Source organism: Fulmarus glacialis, unplaced genomic scaffold (genome assembly GCF_000690835.1).
Source record: "Fulmarus glacialis isolate BGI_N327 unplaced genomic scaffold, ASM69083v1 scaffold2860, whole genome shotgun sequence".
Classification (NCBI taxonomy): Eukaryota; Metazoa; Chordata; class Aves; order Procellariiformes; family Procellariidae; genus Fulmarus; species Fulmarus glacialis.
Genome location: NW_009185631.1, coordinates 1 through 18819, shown reverse-complemented (window position 1 = coordinate 18819; position 18819 = coordinate 1). Strand labels below are relative to the sequence as shown.

The window sequence follows — 18819 nt, the reverse complement described above, 5'->3', positions numbered from 1 at the left end:
TCCCTCTAGCCTTAGCTGACTAGGAGAGCCCAAAAACCATTTGTGTGAATTCTGGTAGCAGAAGCATGCGTACAACACCCAAGCAATCTAAACAATCAAAACACAGCAGCCAACACTGAGACAGACATGCCAACTAAGGATCTGATGCACAGAAGCAAAAAAAAAAACCAACAACCTCTAAGCTTTCTATTAATACTATTTAATAAACTACGTCTGTGAAAGTGCAATTAGACAAATATCTTTTTATACTTCTACAGATAACCACTTTGAAAACTGGAATATAAACAGAAAGAGCTGAGACAGATGATGCAACAACAGCAGGTTTTGTGGCATTGCCATGTGACTGACCTTCATTTTTCATCCTGTCAAAATAAGACAGTTTAGAGGCTGCATATATGGTTTTGGAGGACTGCAGGGCACCAACCACAGCATCCATCAGGAGAACATTTGTCAGTGCTTGCTGAATATACTGAGGATCCTAAAGACAAAGGTCTTACTGTAGATTATCTATTGCTCGTTATTCTTACAAGTCTCCATGTTTAACAATCACAACGCATGTCATGCTTAGCGCAAGCACTAGCCAGTTGCTGCCCTGCAGCATAATTCATACTTATTGCAGTCAAACCCCACTCCCACGTCACATGTTCCACTCCCAAGCAAGGTCATGGAGCAGGGAGCCAGGAGCCTGCATTAATTCATTACACTGAAGTATTTCAGATCTGGCACAATCTTGATACAGGATGTGCAAATGAAACCACATGAATGGCACTGATGGAAAACAAACAGCGGACACAGGATGGATACCCATTTTCAGGCTGGATCTTTCTTCACGGGAGGGAAGTACACATTATGCTTCATCTTGGCTAAAATGATTCAAATCCTTCCTGAAGAACCACCAAGCTACATTTTCACTATTAAATTCAGCAGTCATGAAGAATTATGTGGTTTAAATGGAAACCTTGCTTGTATGATCTTTTTTCTCAAGGTTTCTGTGGCAGAAGAATACATCTTGCTCTATTCATTGAAAGGATCTATAGCCAGCATGGCAAAACTCTTTCTACGCATTATATTTTGAAGCATTCTGTTTGTTAGGATCACTATTCTCATACATTGTGAACTTAAGAAAGTATTTCACAGAACTAGTGAATAAATTAAAAGTTCCAACGGATGAGAAAAAATATCCTATATTTTTAAATATAATCACTATTTTTTCTTTTTTCTTGTTATTCCATAAGTATTATATTTACAAGTAACAACAAAAATAAAAGTTTATTACTTACCTATTGTTTGCTGAAACCTAGAAATTCTAAGATTGATGCATGAATTATTTAGAACAGAGTCAGAAAGCACATACTTGGTACTTATTTGGTTAGAAATTCCCGTATTTATACCTTGTGATCATCTGCCATTTTCTTTCCAGCCCACATTTCTTTCACTATCAGGTACCAGAGATCACACTCAGTTTTAAGGTTAGCTTCAAAGACTTCTTTTTTAGATAATGTTTTAATCCTCAGAGTTGGTATTCTCAAAAGAAGGAAAGCTACAGTCGTGCTCTTAACATCCTGGAAATATAGGGAAACAAAGGAAGCAAAGAAGATACACCATGCAGTCACAGATAAGGTGCAGTACTCATCCTATAGGGCAACTTTCTCTATTAATAACTACAGCTAATGATTTTAATTGTCCATACACACCGTTAGGCAGAAATGGTTTTATGAAAATGTAAATTTCATACAGACTTCACTACGCAGTGGGTACAAGCTGGCTCGCCGACACCGCAGTCAAATAAGCACACTTAATGCTCATGTTATTAAACTTCTCTAGCTCTATATCCCATCTTTGCACCTTTCTGTACATCTAGAGTTTATGACCTCTAGATTTTTATTCTATGTCATCCTAGCACCTAGCAAACCATACTACATCAGCCCTGAAATTCTTGGTCCAAAGACCCTGAATTTTATCTAATCACTCATAAGCTACTGACTTCAGAGGTGTTTCCTACATTCTTTACTGAAACTTTAAGTTGAGAGACAGATCTCTGCAGAATAGCCTATATCCTTAGGCATGCAAGAGAACAAGAACTTACTTGATGCTCACCTCTATATCCCTGAAAGCAGCAATCTGGACATAGCCAGGACGTCCTCCTTCAGTCAAAAGGAACAAGCGCTTTTGGGTCAGAGCTATTTTTCCTACACCATAGTTAGTTTTAACTGAGCAAGATAACTTGTAGACACATTCATTTTTATCTAGATGCTCTATTACTGTTGGTGGCAGATTCACCTCTTGAGCTTCTGCTTCAGTTTCTTTCCAGTAGTTGTAGAAATCTCTGAATGTTTCAGGATCAATTTGTTTCTGATGTCCTAAAAATATTTGAAAACTTGTTTACTGTAAGAAACGATTATACAGATTTGCACAGAAAGATAGCTTTAAAAGATACTAACTTTCAAATTGTGCCCCTAACAGCATAATGGGTAAGCGAGGTGCAAAAACTACAAAAAAATAGGCCTGGAAAACAGTTAAGAGACAAAATTCTCCTCTTGAGGTAGAAAGATTCCTCTGTAGTTAGCTTAGGCCATAGGTCCCATGCATCTGGCATCCTCCCTTCCACTCTACTGTAGGAAGGGAGGGAGCAAACACTGTGCCAGATTGCTTTTTTAAATTCATGCCAAAAATCCAGTCAGCCAATGGGAAAGGATTTATACTTCCCTACTGAACTGAATATTTTTCATTATGACTTTCCAGTTCTTTATTCTATTGAATGCTACTATATCACATACTTACCAACCTGGGATAAAAGCTAAACTTGTAACAGTTACAGACTTCAGCAATAGGTATTCTAAGTAATTAATTATTCTAAAAATTCAAGTGTTTGGACCGCAGAATGTGTCACAAATTCTTGTGAGATTTATGCTACCTCTGGCTTCAGAAAGTCTTGCTATAGTCTTGCTATTTTGACCAATGTTTAATCCTTTGTGGCCACAAAATATAACAGTTACCAGAGTAACCAGGCATAGAAAGAGAACTGAATAGTATTTTATAAAAGCACTCAAATTACGTTTTTAGAAATGAATCACAAGATTCAGATCTCATTCAGGAGAGAAGAAAATTCTCTCAAATATATACATAACCTCTCCTTTTGCTATGATGACCATCCAAGAGGAATTTAACTGTAGCTACTTGACTTGTGGGTTTTGTTAGTTTATTTTTAACAGACTGCCACCTTGCCTTGTTACTAAGTGGTTTTACAACACAGAGGTATTTTCCATTAGCAACTAAGACAGTCTTATATTCACTTTACTCATAATCTAAGCCAAAGCAGAACTGCACATCATCAGATCACAAAACTACCTCACCTACACAACCTGAAAAATTGTAAATTGTGTGCCCAAATATAAGTAGATTCCTTGTCTTTATTGTGGATGCAAATATAGACGTTCTTGTATACATTAAATCTATTCTCCATAATTATCCTAATTAAATAAAATTATCCATAAAGCTCACGTATTGTGAGGTTTTAGAGGCCCAGAAAATGCTGAATAATAATTAAAAAGAAAAACAACTGGAGACAAAAATTTTTTTTTTTGTTCATAAAAAAACAGTTTGAAATTGTCACTGCACCAATGTAGATGGTCACTAAAAATGTATCTTATACTCACCTACTGTTAGGGCATCAAATAACCGATGTATAGTGTCTATATCTTTGATAATCCCAGATTCCTGGATTCGCTTCACAAAATCATCCAGTTGCATGTGTGTTTTTGGCAATTCAAAATTTTTTACATGGTCATCTATTTTCATAATTTCTCTTTGTTTTTCCATCACTCGACTTATCAGCTTCTTCAGCTCAGGTTTGCGGTCTGCTTGAGAACGCTCAGAAGGAGACAGTGTTTCCACTATTTTTCTTACAAGATCAGTAGGGAAAATTCTTAAGTCTGTTTTATCTAGGTTCTGAAAGTCAGAAAGTGCATTTAGTAGTTTCCCTTGCATCAAGCTAATAAGCCCCCGGAGGTAGAAGTACCTTGCCAGCAATGCTGAGTCATCAGGTGGTAAGGTATTTATAGCTTTGCTGAGATGATTGAAGAAGTCTGTATAGTAGGAATGAACACACTGGAACACCAGAGGAAAGTGAATTTCTGGGATTTTGAACGTACTAACTGATTTGGAGGGCATTTTTACAGCTAAAACCAAAACAAAACAGAAGTACATTGATTAGTGTAAGTAGTGAGTAAAAGTGCAAGTATCTTCACAACCAGCCATACTACAAACAACAAAAAGAATCCCCATCACAACAACAAGCAATTACATTGCATGAAATTCAAGTAAGATTACAGTTGTGCTAGGGACACAAATATATTTCTATGTCCATCGTCCGTATTATCAGAATATTCCCTAATCTGATAATATCAATTCTGGGAAAGAAAAAAAGGGAAAAAACCCAAACCCATGCAATTTCTATAGGACTTGCTTTGTTAAACAGTGATAAGCCTAAGCCTACATTTAAAGGTAGTGGAGAACTGGACATAAGGTGGGTGACGACTGAACATGGTTACTGACCCAGGAAGCAATTCTACGATATCAATCCTATCGTGACCCATCACTTTTCTGTGGTACAGCAAAACTTACAGCAGGCTACAGACTGATTTAACATGCAAGGAGAAGCACAGACAGGCCTTAGCTCAAAATGACACAGCTCACCATTTCTTTCCAGCATCTGACACTGTTTCTGTGAAAATTATTCAGCGATGTCACCCATAAAGACAACAGAAAAGACACTGTATTTGTTCAACACATTCTTCCCTTACCAATGCCTGTTTCTATTCTTCGAAGTGAAGAATTCCTAGTAGGGCCCTCTGGCAGCTTGATATCTTGCAGATTAGGCATACTGATTACCATACGCCTACTAATCATGTACTGTGGATTAAATCGTTTAGAAGCCATTTTCTCCATAGTCAGTCTTCTCGGGGTATGAAACATCAAGTTTAATCTGAGAAAAATAAAAAAATATATAACTAGTTTTAAAATTCAGTATACATACACACTAAATTACTACTTTATTTTATTTTTTTCTGCGTAATAGCATTAAATTACAATTATAGTACCAATTTACAATTTCAACAGCCATGATTGGACATGTTCATATCACCCATTTACAATACTCTTAATAAAGTGGCCTATCAATTAGCCATAATCTTATTCATAGATGACCTGATCTCATACCAATAGAATCAAATGGACTTTTATCACTGATATCAACAGAAGACTCAAAACCAGAATAAGGAATGAGAAAACCCTACCTATCCTCTTCAGGCTGGGTATTCAACTCAAGTCGAGCGAAAGCATCCATCTTTCTGTTCAGACGAGCTTTAAGAAAAGAGTGAAACATGTAGGTCTCTAAAACCTGTGAGACACAAACCGGTTAACTGTGGATCATTTACAAATTACATTTTTATTAGCATGTTTTGCTCATTTTTATTACCATTACATATGCAAAGCTGAGAACGTCCAATTTAGCAATCACAAAACCAAAAATATTTGAAAGCTTTAACCACAGAAAACTAACTCAGTTTCCATTCACCTTCTGTACTTTCACGATATTTGCTTAGTGGCAAACAGTAATCTCAGACCACCCTCCAAAAGATGAAACCAAACAAAAAAGAGAAATAATGAGCAAAACAGTTTTAGCTACTGAAGTTTAACAGTATATTTTCTGCCTATAACTAAGTGCTGATAATATTGTCTATGGTTTGGGATAAGAATTTTGTGGCACTCTAAATTAACATTATGTCATCAAACTGAGAAGACAAGTGAGTCATCTTTTCTCCTGGTAACACCCAAAATTGTTCCCTGCTCAGGTAATTATTGTGGTGTCATGCAGAAATAATTTCTAAGAGGTCAAATTGCTACTTTTACGATAAAGGACACTATAAAAAATGCTAAGTGTGAATTAAAAAGAATGGAAAGCTACCATCTCCCACCATTGCAAATCAAAACAAGATGAAAGCTAGGATTTGAAGCAATACAACATGTGTACTATATTAATGTTAGTTCTAGCACAGGGCTCTTAGTATTGTCTGAAATAAACAATTCAGAAAACTAATCCGTTCAAAAAATCAAATGCAAACTTCATCAGGAGACAATATTGTTATAAACAGGAATCCTGCCTTTATGTTTACACAACCTCCACCCTTTACAAACTTACTAACAGAAAGACAGTTGTATCTTTGAATGTAACTATGAAAAATTAGTTTGATTAATGATATATCCCAGAGGCTTGCCTAAAGTACCCTTGTTAGTCCTGGACTTTATCACAGGACAAAAAAAAAGAAAAAAAAAAAAAAGCCACCCACACCCAAAAAACCCACTGATCATACATCAGTATGTTTCTATGATGTTTTTAAAAAGCAAATGAGAAAGATTCATAAGTAATCTAGGTACTCTGAAATTAATGGAAACATTTCACCAATAAATAGGTCATTCTTATTCAAGATGCCTCTTACCAATCCATTTGCAACGTATCCTGTAAAATGGTATCTACAAAAGCATTAAGATTTCTGCTTTTAAGTATTTCTCCAGTAGATGGCATATTTTGTTGGCAATTGTATGTACAGGATTTGACAAGCTGCAGGAACTGAAAAGGTTCTTTCTAATGGTTTTTGGAGTTCTCTTAATATAATTCTAGATACCACTAGTAACTACTCAGTATTGTGTTCTCTTCTAAGATTTACTTGAAAGCAAACCTGCCACTATGTTAGTTAGTATTTAAGTGAGTCAACTGGTCAAAGTTCTTGAATGTACACTTCTGAATTTTAAATTAATTTTAAATTTCAGTTCATAAAATTGCCACTATTTCACTTATAGCATTAGAAACTGCTACTGAAAATATTTTCATTATTGCTATTCATTTGAAATCCTGGTCAAAACATTTCCAATTAATTTCTCTCCTGATGACGTATTAACAGGTTCTTTTTAATTTTTCCTTTTTGTTTATTTGTTTTTTAAGAACGTTTGCTAGTGTTGCAAGCTTTCTGCAACAAACATTATTTCCTATTTAGGATTCATCAGTTTGTTATCTTTGAATTGCCAGATATTCTGCCAAGTTTGGCAATTATCGCTTAAGTAAAATGAGATACTTTTCTGATCATTTCCTTCACAGACTGACATCTCCTTTAAACGGATGTGCAGAAACTTTTCTTATCATATGTTTGAAGTAGGAAACAAACAGGAAGCAAAAAAGGTGTTATCAACCATGGCCTGTTGATGTTTAACGAAGAGATCTTTTTGCTAGGTGTAAAACAGTTACTCCAGAGAGCCAACTGCCAAATTCTAGCAGCAAAGGAAACCTCTGTAGCTTTCATATGCACCCATGGAACATAATTAAAAGCAAATGTAAAGTTTCTTACATTCCTTGTTAAACCTTTGCTTTGACCCACAGGTTTGTTAACCAAGCTATAGTATCACCAAAAAAAGTGAAGATGCAACTCAATAGTATTTCACTTTTGAGAAGCTTAAATAACAGCACAACGTGTCTTACAGTAGGTTAGAATAACAAGCTACTTAATAATGTATCTGTTAAAAACTACTATGTAAATTGCATCAAAGGGCAGAAGAAGCTGAGAAAGAGGTCTTGCATCCCTTCAGAAATCAGATATTGACCACAGAATCATTACGGTTGGCAAATCTTAAGATCATTGAGTCCAATCGTTAACCTAACACTGCCAAGTCCACCACTAAACCATGTACCATGGTGCTTACGGACATGGTTTAGTGGGCATGGTGGTGTTGGGTTGATGGTTGGACTCAATGATCTTACAGGTCTTTTCCAACTGTAATGATTCTATGATTCTAAGTGCCACATCTACACATCTTTTAAATACTTCCAGGGATGGAGACTCAACCTGTTCCAATGCTTGACAACCCTTTCAGCGACAAAATTTTTCCTAGTATCCAATCTAAACCTCCCCTGGCGCAACTTGAGGCCATTTCCTCTCGTCCTATCACTAGTTACTTGGGAGAAGAGACAGACACCCACCTCACTACAACCTCCATCCAGGTAGTTGTGGAGCACAGTAAGGTCTCTCCTGAGCCTCATTTTCTCCAGACAAAACAACCCCAGTTCCCTCAGCTGCTCCTCATAAGACTTGTTCTCTAGACCCTTCACCAGCTTCGTTGCCCTTCTTTGGACATGCTTCATCACCTCAATGTCCTTCTTGTAGTGAGGGGCCCAAAACTGAACACAGTATTCACCAGTGCCGAGTACAGGGGCACGATCACCTCCCTACTCCTGCTGGCCACACTATTTCTGATACAAGCCAGGATGCTGTTGGCCTTCTTGGCCACCTAGGCCCACTGCTGGCTCATATTCAGCTGGCTGTCAACCAGCACCCCCAGGTCCTTTTCCTCTGGGCAGCTTTCCAGCCACTCTTCCCCAAGCCTGTAGCGTTGCATGGGGTTGTCGTGACCCAGGTGCAGGACCCGGCACTTAGCCTTGTTGAATCTCATACAGTTGGCCTCAGTCCATTGAGCCAGCCTGTCCAGATTCCTCCCAGTTCAGGGTAACAGTCTTCCAAACAATTATTTTTTCATTTAACTAAGGTAAACTTTTTATTTGGTTAATAATCATGACACTTAAAAAAAAAATCACAAGAGTTTATAACTTTGGATTTTGGCTTGCTGTGTGAAGACCGAATTCTCCTAGAACATTGTACGTGGCTAGACACAAACCCTTAAAGCATTCTGGTTTTCACATACACAACAGTTTAGCTTAATTATTTGAAGGCAAATATTAATTTAATCAGGTGCAAACAGTTTAATGTAAAATAACAGTCTCAACTGCAAGATTGAAACTCTCAACCTTCCCACTTCTGGGCAAAGTACCCTACCATTGCAAGATACTCTCGCAGGAACCTGCGTACTCTTAGTCTCTCTTTCTCTCCCTGCTCCTTTCGTTCTCTTCACCCTTCCTTTCTCTTTCTTTCTCACCCAAAGGATCTCCAACCTTTAATGGTCAGTGACAGTCCTACACCAAGGGCATGGAGAACTGCTCCAAATCCTACAGCCTGGTGACCAAGACACTCTCCTTTTACTGAGGAAATTAAACCCACCCCATTTCCTTAGGATATACAAAGCCACTACATAAAAGGGAGACTCATGCGCCAGAACTGTCTACACTCCAGAGGAACACAGACCTGCATCCTTCATAAAAATCTGGTTCATTGTATACACTGGCTGAAAATTGAGTCATTTTGGAGCTTCAGCAGATCAAGTTCATACTAACAGAAGGATCAAGCTGATCAGAGCAGGTGCAAAAGGGACTCAGGGCTTGTACAGAAAAACTCCACACTCCTACAGGGTTTCAAACTCAGATAAGTATCTAATAAGCTGAGTTAGCAGAAGGGCTAAGAAAAACTAAGTGGGGATTTCAGGTTGTCCTTTAGCCTCTGGCACTATTGGGCCTGGCCTAAGGCTATGCACTGTTTGAATATTACTTCATAGGCTTCACCAGCACGTAAAAGTAAGCTACAGTTATACTACCTGGTAAAGCACTCAGCTAAATCAACCTATATCCCATATGCCCTGTCGCACTGCAGACCCTAGGGACACCAGTACCACCCATGTGCTCAGAGTCAGCAGCATGCATTCGCTGTGACGCATTGAGGGAAACAAGCACATGGCCTGGAGCCAAGCAGGTATCGTCAACTCCATGCCCTGTTGCTCAGGCTGCAGATAAAACAGGTACTTCAATTTGTGTCATTTGAGCTCCCTTCTGCTGTGCTCACAGGCTTGCTGAAAACTCATGTCTACGTATGGGCTTCGGTCCAAACAGTTTGGACAGGTGCCTATGCTTAAAATACAGTTTAGAAGTAGCTTCACTGACCATCTGCCATAGGTTAATCTCACCCCCGAGGAATTACATTTAATTTGCTCTGGAACTACATAGTACCTTGCTCTCCAAAATGCTGTCTACTATTTTATCTGTTTATAGTAAATAAAATAAATTTGGTAAAGCATTCTGTTTAAGTTGGTGGTTCAACACCACCACACAGACAAACTGTGACCGTTCTATTAATTTTTGGCATTAATCCTAAAACAGAGATTAATAACAGAGAATCACAACATATTTAACACTGAATTTACCTTTTTGTAAAATGGCTGGTCTCCGATCGCCCTTGTTTTCAGAAATTCTTCACTGTTAAACACTCTATGTTCGTAATTTAGATGGTCTTTTACCTCCCTGGACACAAAAATAAATAAATATATAAATATGCTTGGAGATTTGTAACCAAGTTGCACTTTTGCATTAGCAGCAGCCCACTGGTACTACTAGAAATACGCTGCAGCATCAGAAGGCAAAATAGAAATATGCTGCAGTATCAAAAGGCAAACTAAGTTTTAATGAACAAGTCTGAGTTATTGAATCATAGAAAAAGAATGCAAACTCTTGTAAGTAAGATAGGCTACCTGCTGCCACTGCCATTTCAAATCAGCAAATTCATTTAGAGTCTGTGGGATCAATTTTAGTAACCCACAGAGGACAATTTATATATTTAAGTCATGACTTAGGTTCCAATCCTGGAATTACATTTACATACACAGTTCTGAATCACATACACCCATCTGGAGCACTAAAAAGACAAGTGTACATATCCACATAGGCAATTTGAAAGATGTGATCTGACCTCACACTGTCCCATTACATTGCATCTGTAATATGCACGTGAAATATTATAGATTACGTAGTTTTTTGCTGCACTCTCAAACTCTGCTCATAAGCCAGCAATAACTGGAAACTGTGTTAAACTAAAGAGACAGAACTATTGAAATAAAAGAGAATAAAGAGATAAAGAACGGATGCATATTTTAGCATATGCATGGTGACAGCAGGCAGCAGAGGCCCTATACTATCCCTGGAAAACCAGACATCAATAGTAACTTCTGTGCCCTAAAGGTGAGCCAGAACAAGTTCTTTCAGGAGCACAAAGTGGGAGTTTTTAAGAAAAAGGCTGTTCTCTGAACTGAAGTCTGTCAGTAAGAAAAGATAGTTATTTAAGCTAGATAGTGCAAGTGGCTAAAATCAGGGCTCCTTTTATTATTACATCTTATTTCATCTACTTATGCTGGGTATTGAGGAATAAGAAATTACCATTAAAACATGTGAATGAAGAAAATAATTTGGTGAGCTAAAATTTGAATATAAGCACAAAAGGGGAATCTCATACCCATGCACAGACCTGACAGAAGGCCTATACATCGCTTGTCTTTCATAAATCAGTGATAAAAGCCCATCACCAGTTTATCAAGCCATACGGGTTCAGAAAAAAGATGGTTAGTAAAAGTATATAGTTCTATATAATTCTACATAATTTAGCATTGTTTGCTTTAAACATGGAACCTCCACGCACACAAAAATACTACAGTGCTTCACTGTAGAGGGTAGCAACTGGCAGCTCAATGGCATCAGAGATTTACTTTCCTTCACTCTTGGACGCTGGCAGAGATAGCATTAGAAGATAGAAGAAACAAGGCTGAAAAAAAGAACAAAGAAAGAAAGTTTGAAGGAAAGGAGAAAGCAAGCAAGAAAAGAATCAACCCCTTTGCAAAACATATTATCTCTTAGAGAGCAAAGCATCTGTTCATTTTTTGTAGCCAAGCATTTAGCACGTTAAAGAGTTCAAGCTGTCAGCAGCAAAATGCATTTCTCCTCATCTTTATCTGGAACATATTGTTGCCAAACACTGAAATTCATCAAATCCCACACTGGTAGCACATCAGGTTGTAAATGCATTTCATTTTCCTTATCCAGCTGTGCTAGCCATAAAGTCTGTTCTATCCTCTGCACCCAGCAGCTATTGTCCCCCTGGAGGGCCCAGCCACTTGTATGAACACTCCCCCAAGCTGATCCAACAAAAGCGAGCAGGTTAACAGAGACCTGGTATTTGGACTATATAAATTAACCCAGCACCTTCTGATTGAAAGTGTTAGGGAGCATTCATGTGAGCAATTCGGTAGCTGATCCAAAAGGGGAGCACTATCTCCAGCAAGAGGCAGCAAGAAATAGCTGGGGATGGTTATCTGCACAGTTATTTGCAGACCTCTGTCCATATAATCAGATTCTTCAGAAATACCAGGTAGGTAGTTTCATTTTCATGGTCAAGTATGTAAGTATCTATGTAAAAAGAAATGAAGCATATGCAAACCAGCCATTCATCTGCTGCACGTTCTTGTACAAATCACCTATCACACTTCCATTCCCTCCCCTTATACAAGGAAATAATAGCAGGATTTACAACCAGTACCCAGATAAAGCAACTGTGGGTATCAACACATTAGATTAGGTTAAGAAACAAGGAAAATTAGCACAGCTGGGACCTTATTCTAGAGGGGGGAAAAAAAAAAACCCCACACAAACCTATTCCACATCATTATTAAAATGTCACTCCCAAAACACACCAAACACGCAGAAGTTCTTGTGCCAACCCTCTCCTGGAGCTGAAACAGCTCCTCTCCCTCCTTCATTCTTTTGTGGTTGCAATCTCCAGATATCTCATCCCTTCTCAGAATTTGTACAGTTAGCCAAAACACACCCAAGTGTTCTGAACTCCTGATCCTGCTTTCAGCTCTTCTACCCTGTCCCAGTTCAAATTCATTTTTCTCTAACAGGACTGACTAAGACTGTTTCCAGTTATAAATTAATATCCCTACCGGGCCTTAAGCTTTTCCTAATTATGAAATGTGAGGACTGCACTTCTCTTCCTGTAATCTTCACACAAGAGACATACAGGTTCAAAATTGGAACAGTTTTATCTAAGATGTCCTAGCAATGTGTATGTACCCGAATACATTAATTATTGATACTCCAGCAGGCTAGCAGGACCTCCTTCTCACATTCTGTCACAAAACTTAAGAAATATACAAAATGTCTAGAAAGTAAGACAAAATAAAGAATATTTTCAGTGACAGTGGAAGTGTCTTAACCAGTACCATATGCTCTTATAATAAAAAATACCATATCCACTCACCTGAAGATATGAACAATTAACTGCAAAGTTGTTTGCTGAACTTCCGTATTCAGTTTCTGTTGCCAAGCCCTTCTATGCATTTGGAGTTCACCAAGATCTGTGCTGGCTCGGAGATGGCAGAGCTCTAGATCATAATGCAGCTGAAGACTCTCCACTCTACACAGAGAAGAAAATTATCAAGTTACATCGTAACACCAATGATTTTTTTCATACCTTTTAAAGAAAAAGTCATTTAGGTCTCATGCATCTTACAGATAGAGAAAGTGCAAGATTGATTTGCAAGTGTTGACAAGCTAACAGGATTCCTGAAAGTCCTATTTGTACATGTAAATCACAGTGCACTCAGTCGTCTGTGTAAAGAACAGTAAAGTTCAGAGAATAACCAGTATCAGTAATAAAAAAGAAACACGCATTCCAGGTATTGCAAAACGATATGGTTATGATTACGACTGCTTAAAGTTACGTGCTTATTAATTAATTGAAATTTTCAATTTGTCCTTATCAAATACAGTGGTTTCATATGAATGAAATAATATAAGATAATAATTAATAATACAAAATAAAAAACTTAGAAAGAGGGTCAAGCATGATTTATGCACTAAGATAAACACAACTTCAACATCTTTTCACCTTTTTATGAAAGTTTCCGCTGCTTGTGCTGGAACATCTGGAATTTCAGGTTCCTCTTCAGCCATTTTTGAATGTGTAATATCTCCATTATCTATATTAATTAGAATTAAGTCTTCAGTTTCCTTTTAACAAAAGAAAATAGAATGACTGTAAATATACTTATATTGTAAAAACATTTACTTCTCCTTTATGTACTCCTCAGACAATGAATTATTTCAGCAAGAAGGTAAACCAGAAAAGGATTGACTTTTTTCCCCAACTAGAAGATCATATGGATAACTAAACAATTAGTTTCAAGAAAAAAAAAGTCATGAAATTAATAGATATTAATCTCAATACATAAACATTTGGTAACCTAATATGCACTTCATGTAGTATTAAATTAATATTGGATCTCTAAGCCCATACTTGAAAAAGTATACATTATGAAGATATGTACAAAACCATGTATGTACACAAAGAAGCTGCCAGAAAGCTTTCTCCATTCAGCATTTACTCCTGTACCTACCCTGTGGGATGACGGAGAGGGAGGGTTTATATATTAGTCTCAAACACAGAAACACACGCTAATGCACAAAAAGTCACATGGAGGTAAAGCCAATGCTGATCTCTCAGTTTGCAATTTTAATAACCTTAAAGATCAGACTGCAACACAGTGTATATATAAGCAAATATAACATCTTTCAAATTATATCAAAGAAAAGTGTGTTCTCTAATCTGTACTTATTTCTGATAGCAACATCATCTTACCACTAAATAAAATAAATATTTATCTGCTTCATTTTAACTTAATTCTTTGTTCATTTTGGATTTGCCTAGATGGACCAGTTTCACTTTGGCTTATAATTAGATGGATTCATCTAACATAAATTTACACAGTTTTTCTGTATTCGGTTTTTAACACTCACAGAAGCCCTATGTGACACCCTCAGAAAAGTATATTCACATTAGCCCTCCACTATGAAGCTGAGTTTTTCTTAAATCTTTTTGGGTAACCAAGATTAATGTTACCCACTGAAAGAGTTAAATAAGATTCTGAAAAAAGAAGACAAAAAAACTCTCAGAAAAATGGTGAGATTATTCACATTGCTTTTTCTCTCTTATTAACTACTTAACTCCACTATGGGGAACAGCAGCATCATTAGAGTATTTTCAGATGCATGCTCAATTCTTAACCCAGATGCCTGGAAAACGCACCGAATTCATCCCACACAACTCTGAGCAAAAAATAACCTCACCAATCTGAAGGGAAACTATTTATACTATACAAACGACATGTAAGTAGAATTTTTCCCCAAATGAAACTTGAACTTACAAAAATCCTGACATTATCCTGCAAAGAAAAGAAAGGTAAGGGATACAACAATAAGTTTTTTCCAATAAGCCAGAGGTCACATCAGTATGGTTCCATTACTTTTAATTTCTTCACTTCTCACACACCTAAATAACAAAAGCAAGTTTCTAGATGCATCTGAAAGAACTAAGGGGACAAATGCACTGAAAGTGAACAGCAAGAATAGTAATTGTCCAAAACATACCGTGCTAACTTCTTCAAAATGATCAATATGACATCCCATAAGAAAAGATGTTGGGGCCATTACAAAATCCAGCATTTGACGAGACAGAATAGGCACAAAAGTGTGTTGCCACTGAAGAGGATGAAGGTACAACATAAAGCATTCAGCAACGAGTGTCAACAAAGCCCAATCAGAAGAGAAGAAAACTATTCTCTGCTCAGTCAAAATACAGGTCATAATCTGGAAAAAACCAAAATGCTAAATGTTTACAAAGAGTTATATCTAGAACATACTAGATATGCACAAATATTTCATCTGCTTGCGAAACTCAGCCTCACAAGTTCTGTTTTCCAATAGCTACCTTACATATTTATAAACTGAAATAATGGCCACTTACGGATTCTTACAAAATTAAGAAGAGAGAAAAACAGAAAAGGAGAGAAAATTTAATTGACGCTGAAAGTCAATGAGAGTTTTGCCACCAATGTCAAGGAGGCTAGGATTTAGCTGGAATTACTGAGAAGACCAGCTGCCTTTTTTTCACAGTATTAGACTGTAAAATACCTGTAAAAAGTACCCAGATGAAGAATATAAGCAAACCTGTCTTTGATGATGAACGCAAAGACTATCTAGATTTTAGACATCTCAGCCAAACATCTACCCAAGACTCTAGCCAGTCACATTCCTTATAGTGCCACTGGAGAGCAATGCTTTCACGGAGCAATTCAGGAAGCTATCTGGAGATGTCCACCCTTTTTCTCTGATAGAAAGGGACCCAATGACATCTAAGCACCAAACCCAGATGCTTCAAGTTAGGTGGGATGAATTCAAGCCAAGAAGAATAATGGCACACATGGGACATCTCGCTAACACATAAAACTCCATGCTCAAGATGCACCAGTTGCAGAGGGCCATTTAGGATTTAGAATAGAATAGACTATTTCAGTTGGAAGTTTTATTCGTAACATGCACATGTGGGCTGAAGCCCACATGGGTGGAAGAATGGGCATATCCAAAAAAATAATCCAGCATTGCCTACTTTCAGGACTGAGGAGGTTTACAAGTATCCCTGGAAAGAGGCCTCCAATCTGCTCTTTTTAGAGGAAGTGGCACCAATAATACTGATGACCTTGAGCAACCTAATTTAACTTTACAAGTGGCCTTTGAGCAGTGAGTTGGATCAGGAAGCCTACAAAGGATGCTCCAAACCAAAATTATTGTACGATTCTATGAAGCACTGAAAAAATTATTTGCAAATAGCTTTTTGTATTTTCTTGTCTTTCTACACCATTTACACTTTATTTATAAGAGACTGCCAACTGTTACCAATCCATCCTACAGGTCCCTTTCTTACACATGAAAAATGTTCTTATGAATCTTATAGAAATGCATGTAATGAGAATTTAAAATAAAACTCTCAGTTGGCTTGGGTATTTATATTTTAAAATATACTCTTAAGAAATTTAGCACCTATTGCTAACCACAGGAGAAAGAAATCCAATATGACTTAATCTAATCTGGTCTATAAATAACAAAATATCTTAGTAAGAAGTATATTTTATTGTGCCATATCTCTAATATGCAGAACTAACACTATTCTGAATTCCTGGGTTTATAATGTTTTTTGGGTAACTAAACATCTTCATTTTTTTAAACCACAAATAATCAGTACTGTCAATCTCTAATACATTTTAAAGTATCAGTTAGTATTACCTGTAGCACCTGTTCTGGCTTGAAACACAGCAATGGAAGATGAAGATCCAAGTCAATAATTGGACTGTCCGGATCCTCTTGTGAAGGAATTATTATCTGAAGTGGTTTCATATTAAATACCTGTAATAACAGATGTTTTCCATTTACTTCTTAATGAAAATGTTCCCAAAACACATTTAATTCGGGATTCTAGTTCCAACTACAAAATATTAACATTAATTGAGAGCAAGACGACAGATATTTGCATACTGCAGGAAAACTGAAATAGAAAGAGAGGGATATATTAAAAGACATAATAACTAGCTTGAAAGATTAAAATGGACTTTGTCTCCTTCCATTCTCATAGGTTGTTTAGCCAATAAAACTTTAAATATATATATTCTTTTAACAGAATTAAACTTGCTTTGTTATAAGCATAATAAAATAATGGAATTTATATTTGTAGATACAACTGGGGAATCAAAAGTATTGATAAAATTCATGCAGGAAATAGAAAAAAATATGAACAAAAGAACTGAGCATAGGTGCTCACGATAAGAAGATAGAACATGCCAAAACGAATGAGCTCTTTCAGTGTTTCAAATACCCCAGCTCAAATCTCTGGGGGCCAGATCCTGCACATGCTCCATATTTCAGCACTTAGCAGCTGGTTCAGCCAATCATTCAGACAATTTTCCAGCTATGCTATTTTTTCCTCTGCTCCTAACCCCTCATCCCAGGGTCAAGGAAAGCAGCTAAGGAGAAGTCCATGGCTGAAGCACTGCTTCCCTAGAAGCCATTTCAGTAGACAAAAGAGAGAGTGTGCTGACTCAGTGAACATATAGCTTGACTTCAAAAGGGTTATAAAGAGGAAAATACAGCCCACACATCTAAGCTTCTACACTGAATACAAATGTTTATGTGAGTTTCTCTTCTCAGCTAGGTCTTATCCAGGCAGAAGCCAAACCAGAATATTTAATCCACTCACCAGAACATTTAATCCACTACACACTGTTCTGCTTCTCCAGAGTCATTCAGGCACAAGAAAAAAACAAGTCCAGAGCTGTATATGTTGTTCCAGCAACTTATTTCTTTGGCCTCTTTTCTCTCACAGGGACTGCACTACTTCTCAGTCACACCACTGCATGTCCACCCATCACACAATCAAGGTGCCAGCCATGAGCATCCGCATCAGACAGCATGTCTCGATATCAGACACAAGATAGGGAACTCCCACACTTCGGCTGAGTGATAGTTACATGATTTACTGGAGTTTATACATGTGTATTCAATGAGATGGCAATGGCATACTGTTCAGGTGAAAGGTAAGCTTCCACTCTTATACAGCAGTTACAGACTGGAGCTTCCAACCGCTTCTAGTAGAGATTATGTGGGCTGCACCTCTAGAAACCAAAAGCTAGATTATGCTGTCCCCAACCTACCCAGGCATCATCTCAGACAGTAAGTAGTTTGCATGAGCCAAATCCTTCCCAAAAGAGTATTAAAAATTAAACAGCCTGACCAACTGGTATGCCAGTGCTCAAGCCTGCACCCTCGTCACACCATTATTTCATGTACTAATAATGCATAGCCTTATTTTCAAAGCACAGGTATTGACATCAGTTTTATATCAGCAAGTAAAATCTCTGACCTGACAGTGAAGAATTTCCCCCAATTTATAGAAAACAACATGTTAGTGCTTTGTAAGACATAATGTTAAAGTAATTATAAAATTCAGCATCAGTAATTACCAAGTGGAGTGGTCCTGGTGGCGGGCTGGGTATTAAAAATAGTTTTGCTGCAAATTCTTTTATGTGTTCCTCAACATCTAAATCCTTGAAAGGTCGCAGTTGCACTAGTAAGCTGAAATTAAATTACAGAAAATTACTTACAAATAGTAACATGCAAACAGAAAAAAAAAAAGCGCCTTTTTGCTGATAACCTAGAGCTAAAAAAAAAATACA

The 18819-nt window shown here is 37.2% G+C and overlaps 1 protein-coding gene across 1 annotated transcript in view; it reads right to left on the bottom strand.

The window, feature by feature from the left end:
- The window catches only part of DENND3 (DENN/MADD domain containing 3), a gene marked incomplete at its 5' end in the record, with an annotated part of 34840 nt that extends 16122 nt beyond the window's left edge, over positions 1 to 18718 (bottom strand). The window contains 12 exons of the mRNA XM_009587425.1: positions 349 to 478; positions 1392 to 1562; positions 2098 to 2360; positions 3657 to 4178; positions 4803 to 4984; positions 5295 to 5398; positions 10135 to 10231; positions 13017 to 13172; positions 13647 to 13768; positions 15185 to 15403; positions 16877 to 16996; positions 18607 to 18718. Of these exons, the coding sequence (XP_009585720.1) occupies positions 349 to 478; positions 1392 to 1562; positions 2098 to 2360; positions 3657 to 4178; positions 4803 to 4984; positions 5295 to 5398; positions 10135 to 10231; positions 13017 to 13172; positions 13647 to 13768; positions 15185 to 15403; positions 16877 to 16996; positions 18607 to 18718 (2198 nt within the window). The remainder of the gene's footprint in view (positions 1 to 348; positions 479 to 1391; positions 1563 to 2097; positions 2361 to 3656; positions 4179 to 4802; positions 4985 to 5294; positions 5399 to 10134; positions 10232 to 13016; positions 13173 to 13646; positions 13769 to 15184; positions 15404 to 16876; positions 16997 to 18606) is intronic.
- Between the last annotated feature and the right edge of the window lie 101 nt (positions 18719 to 18819).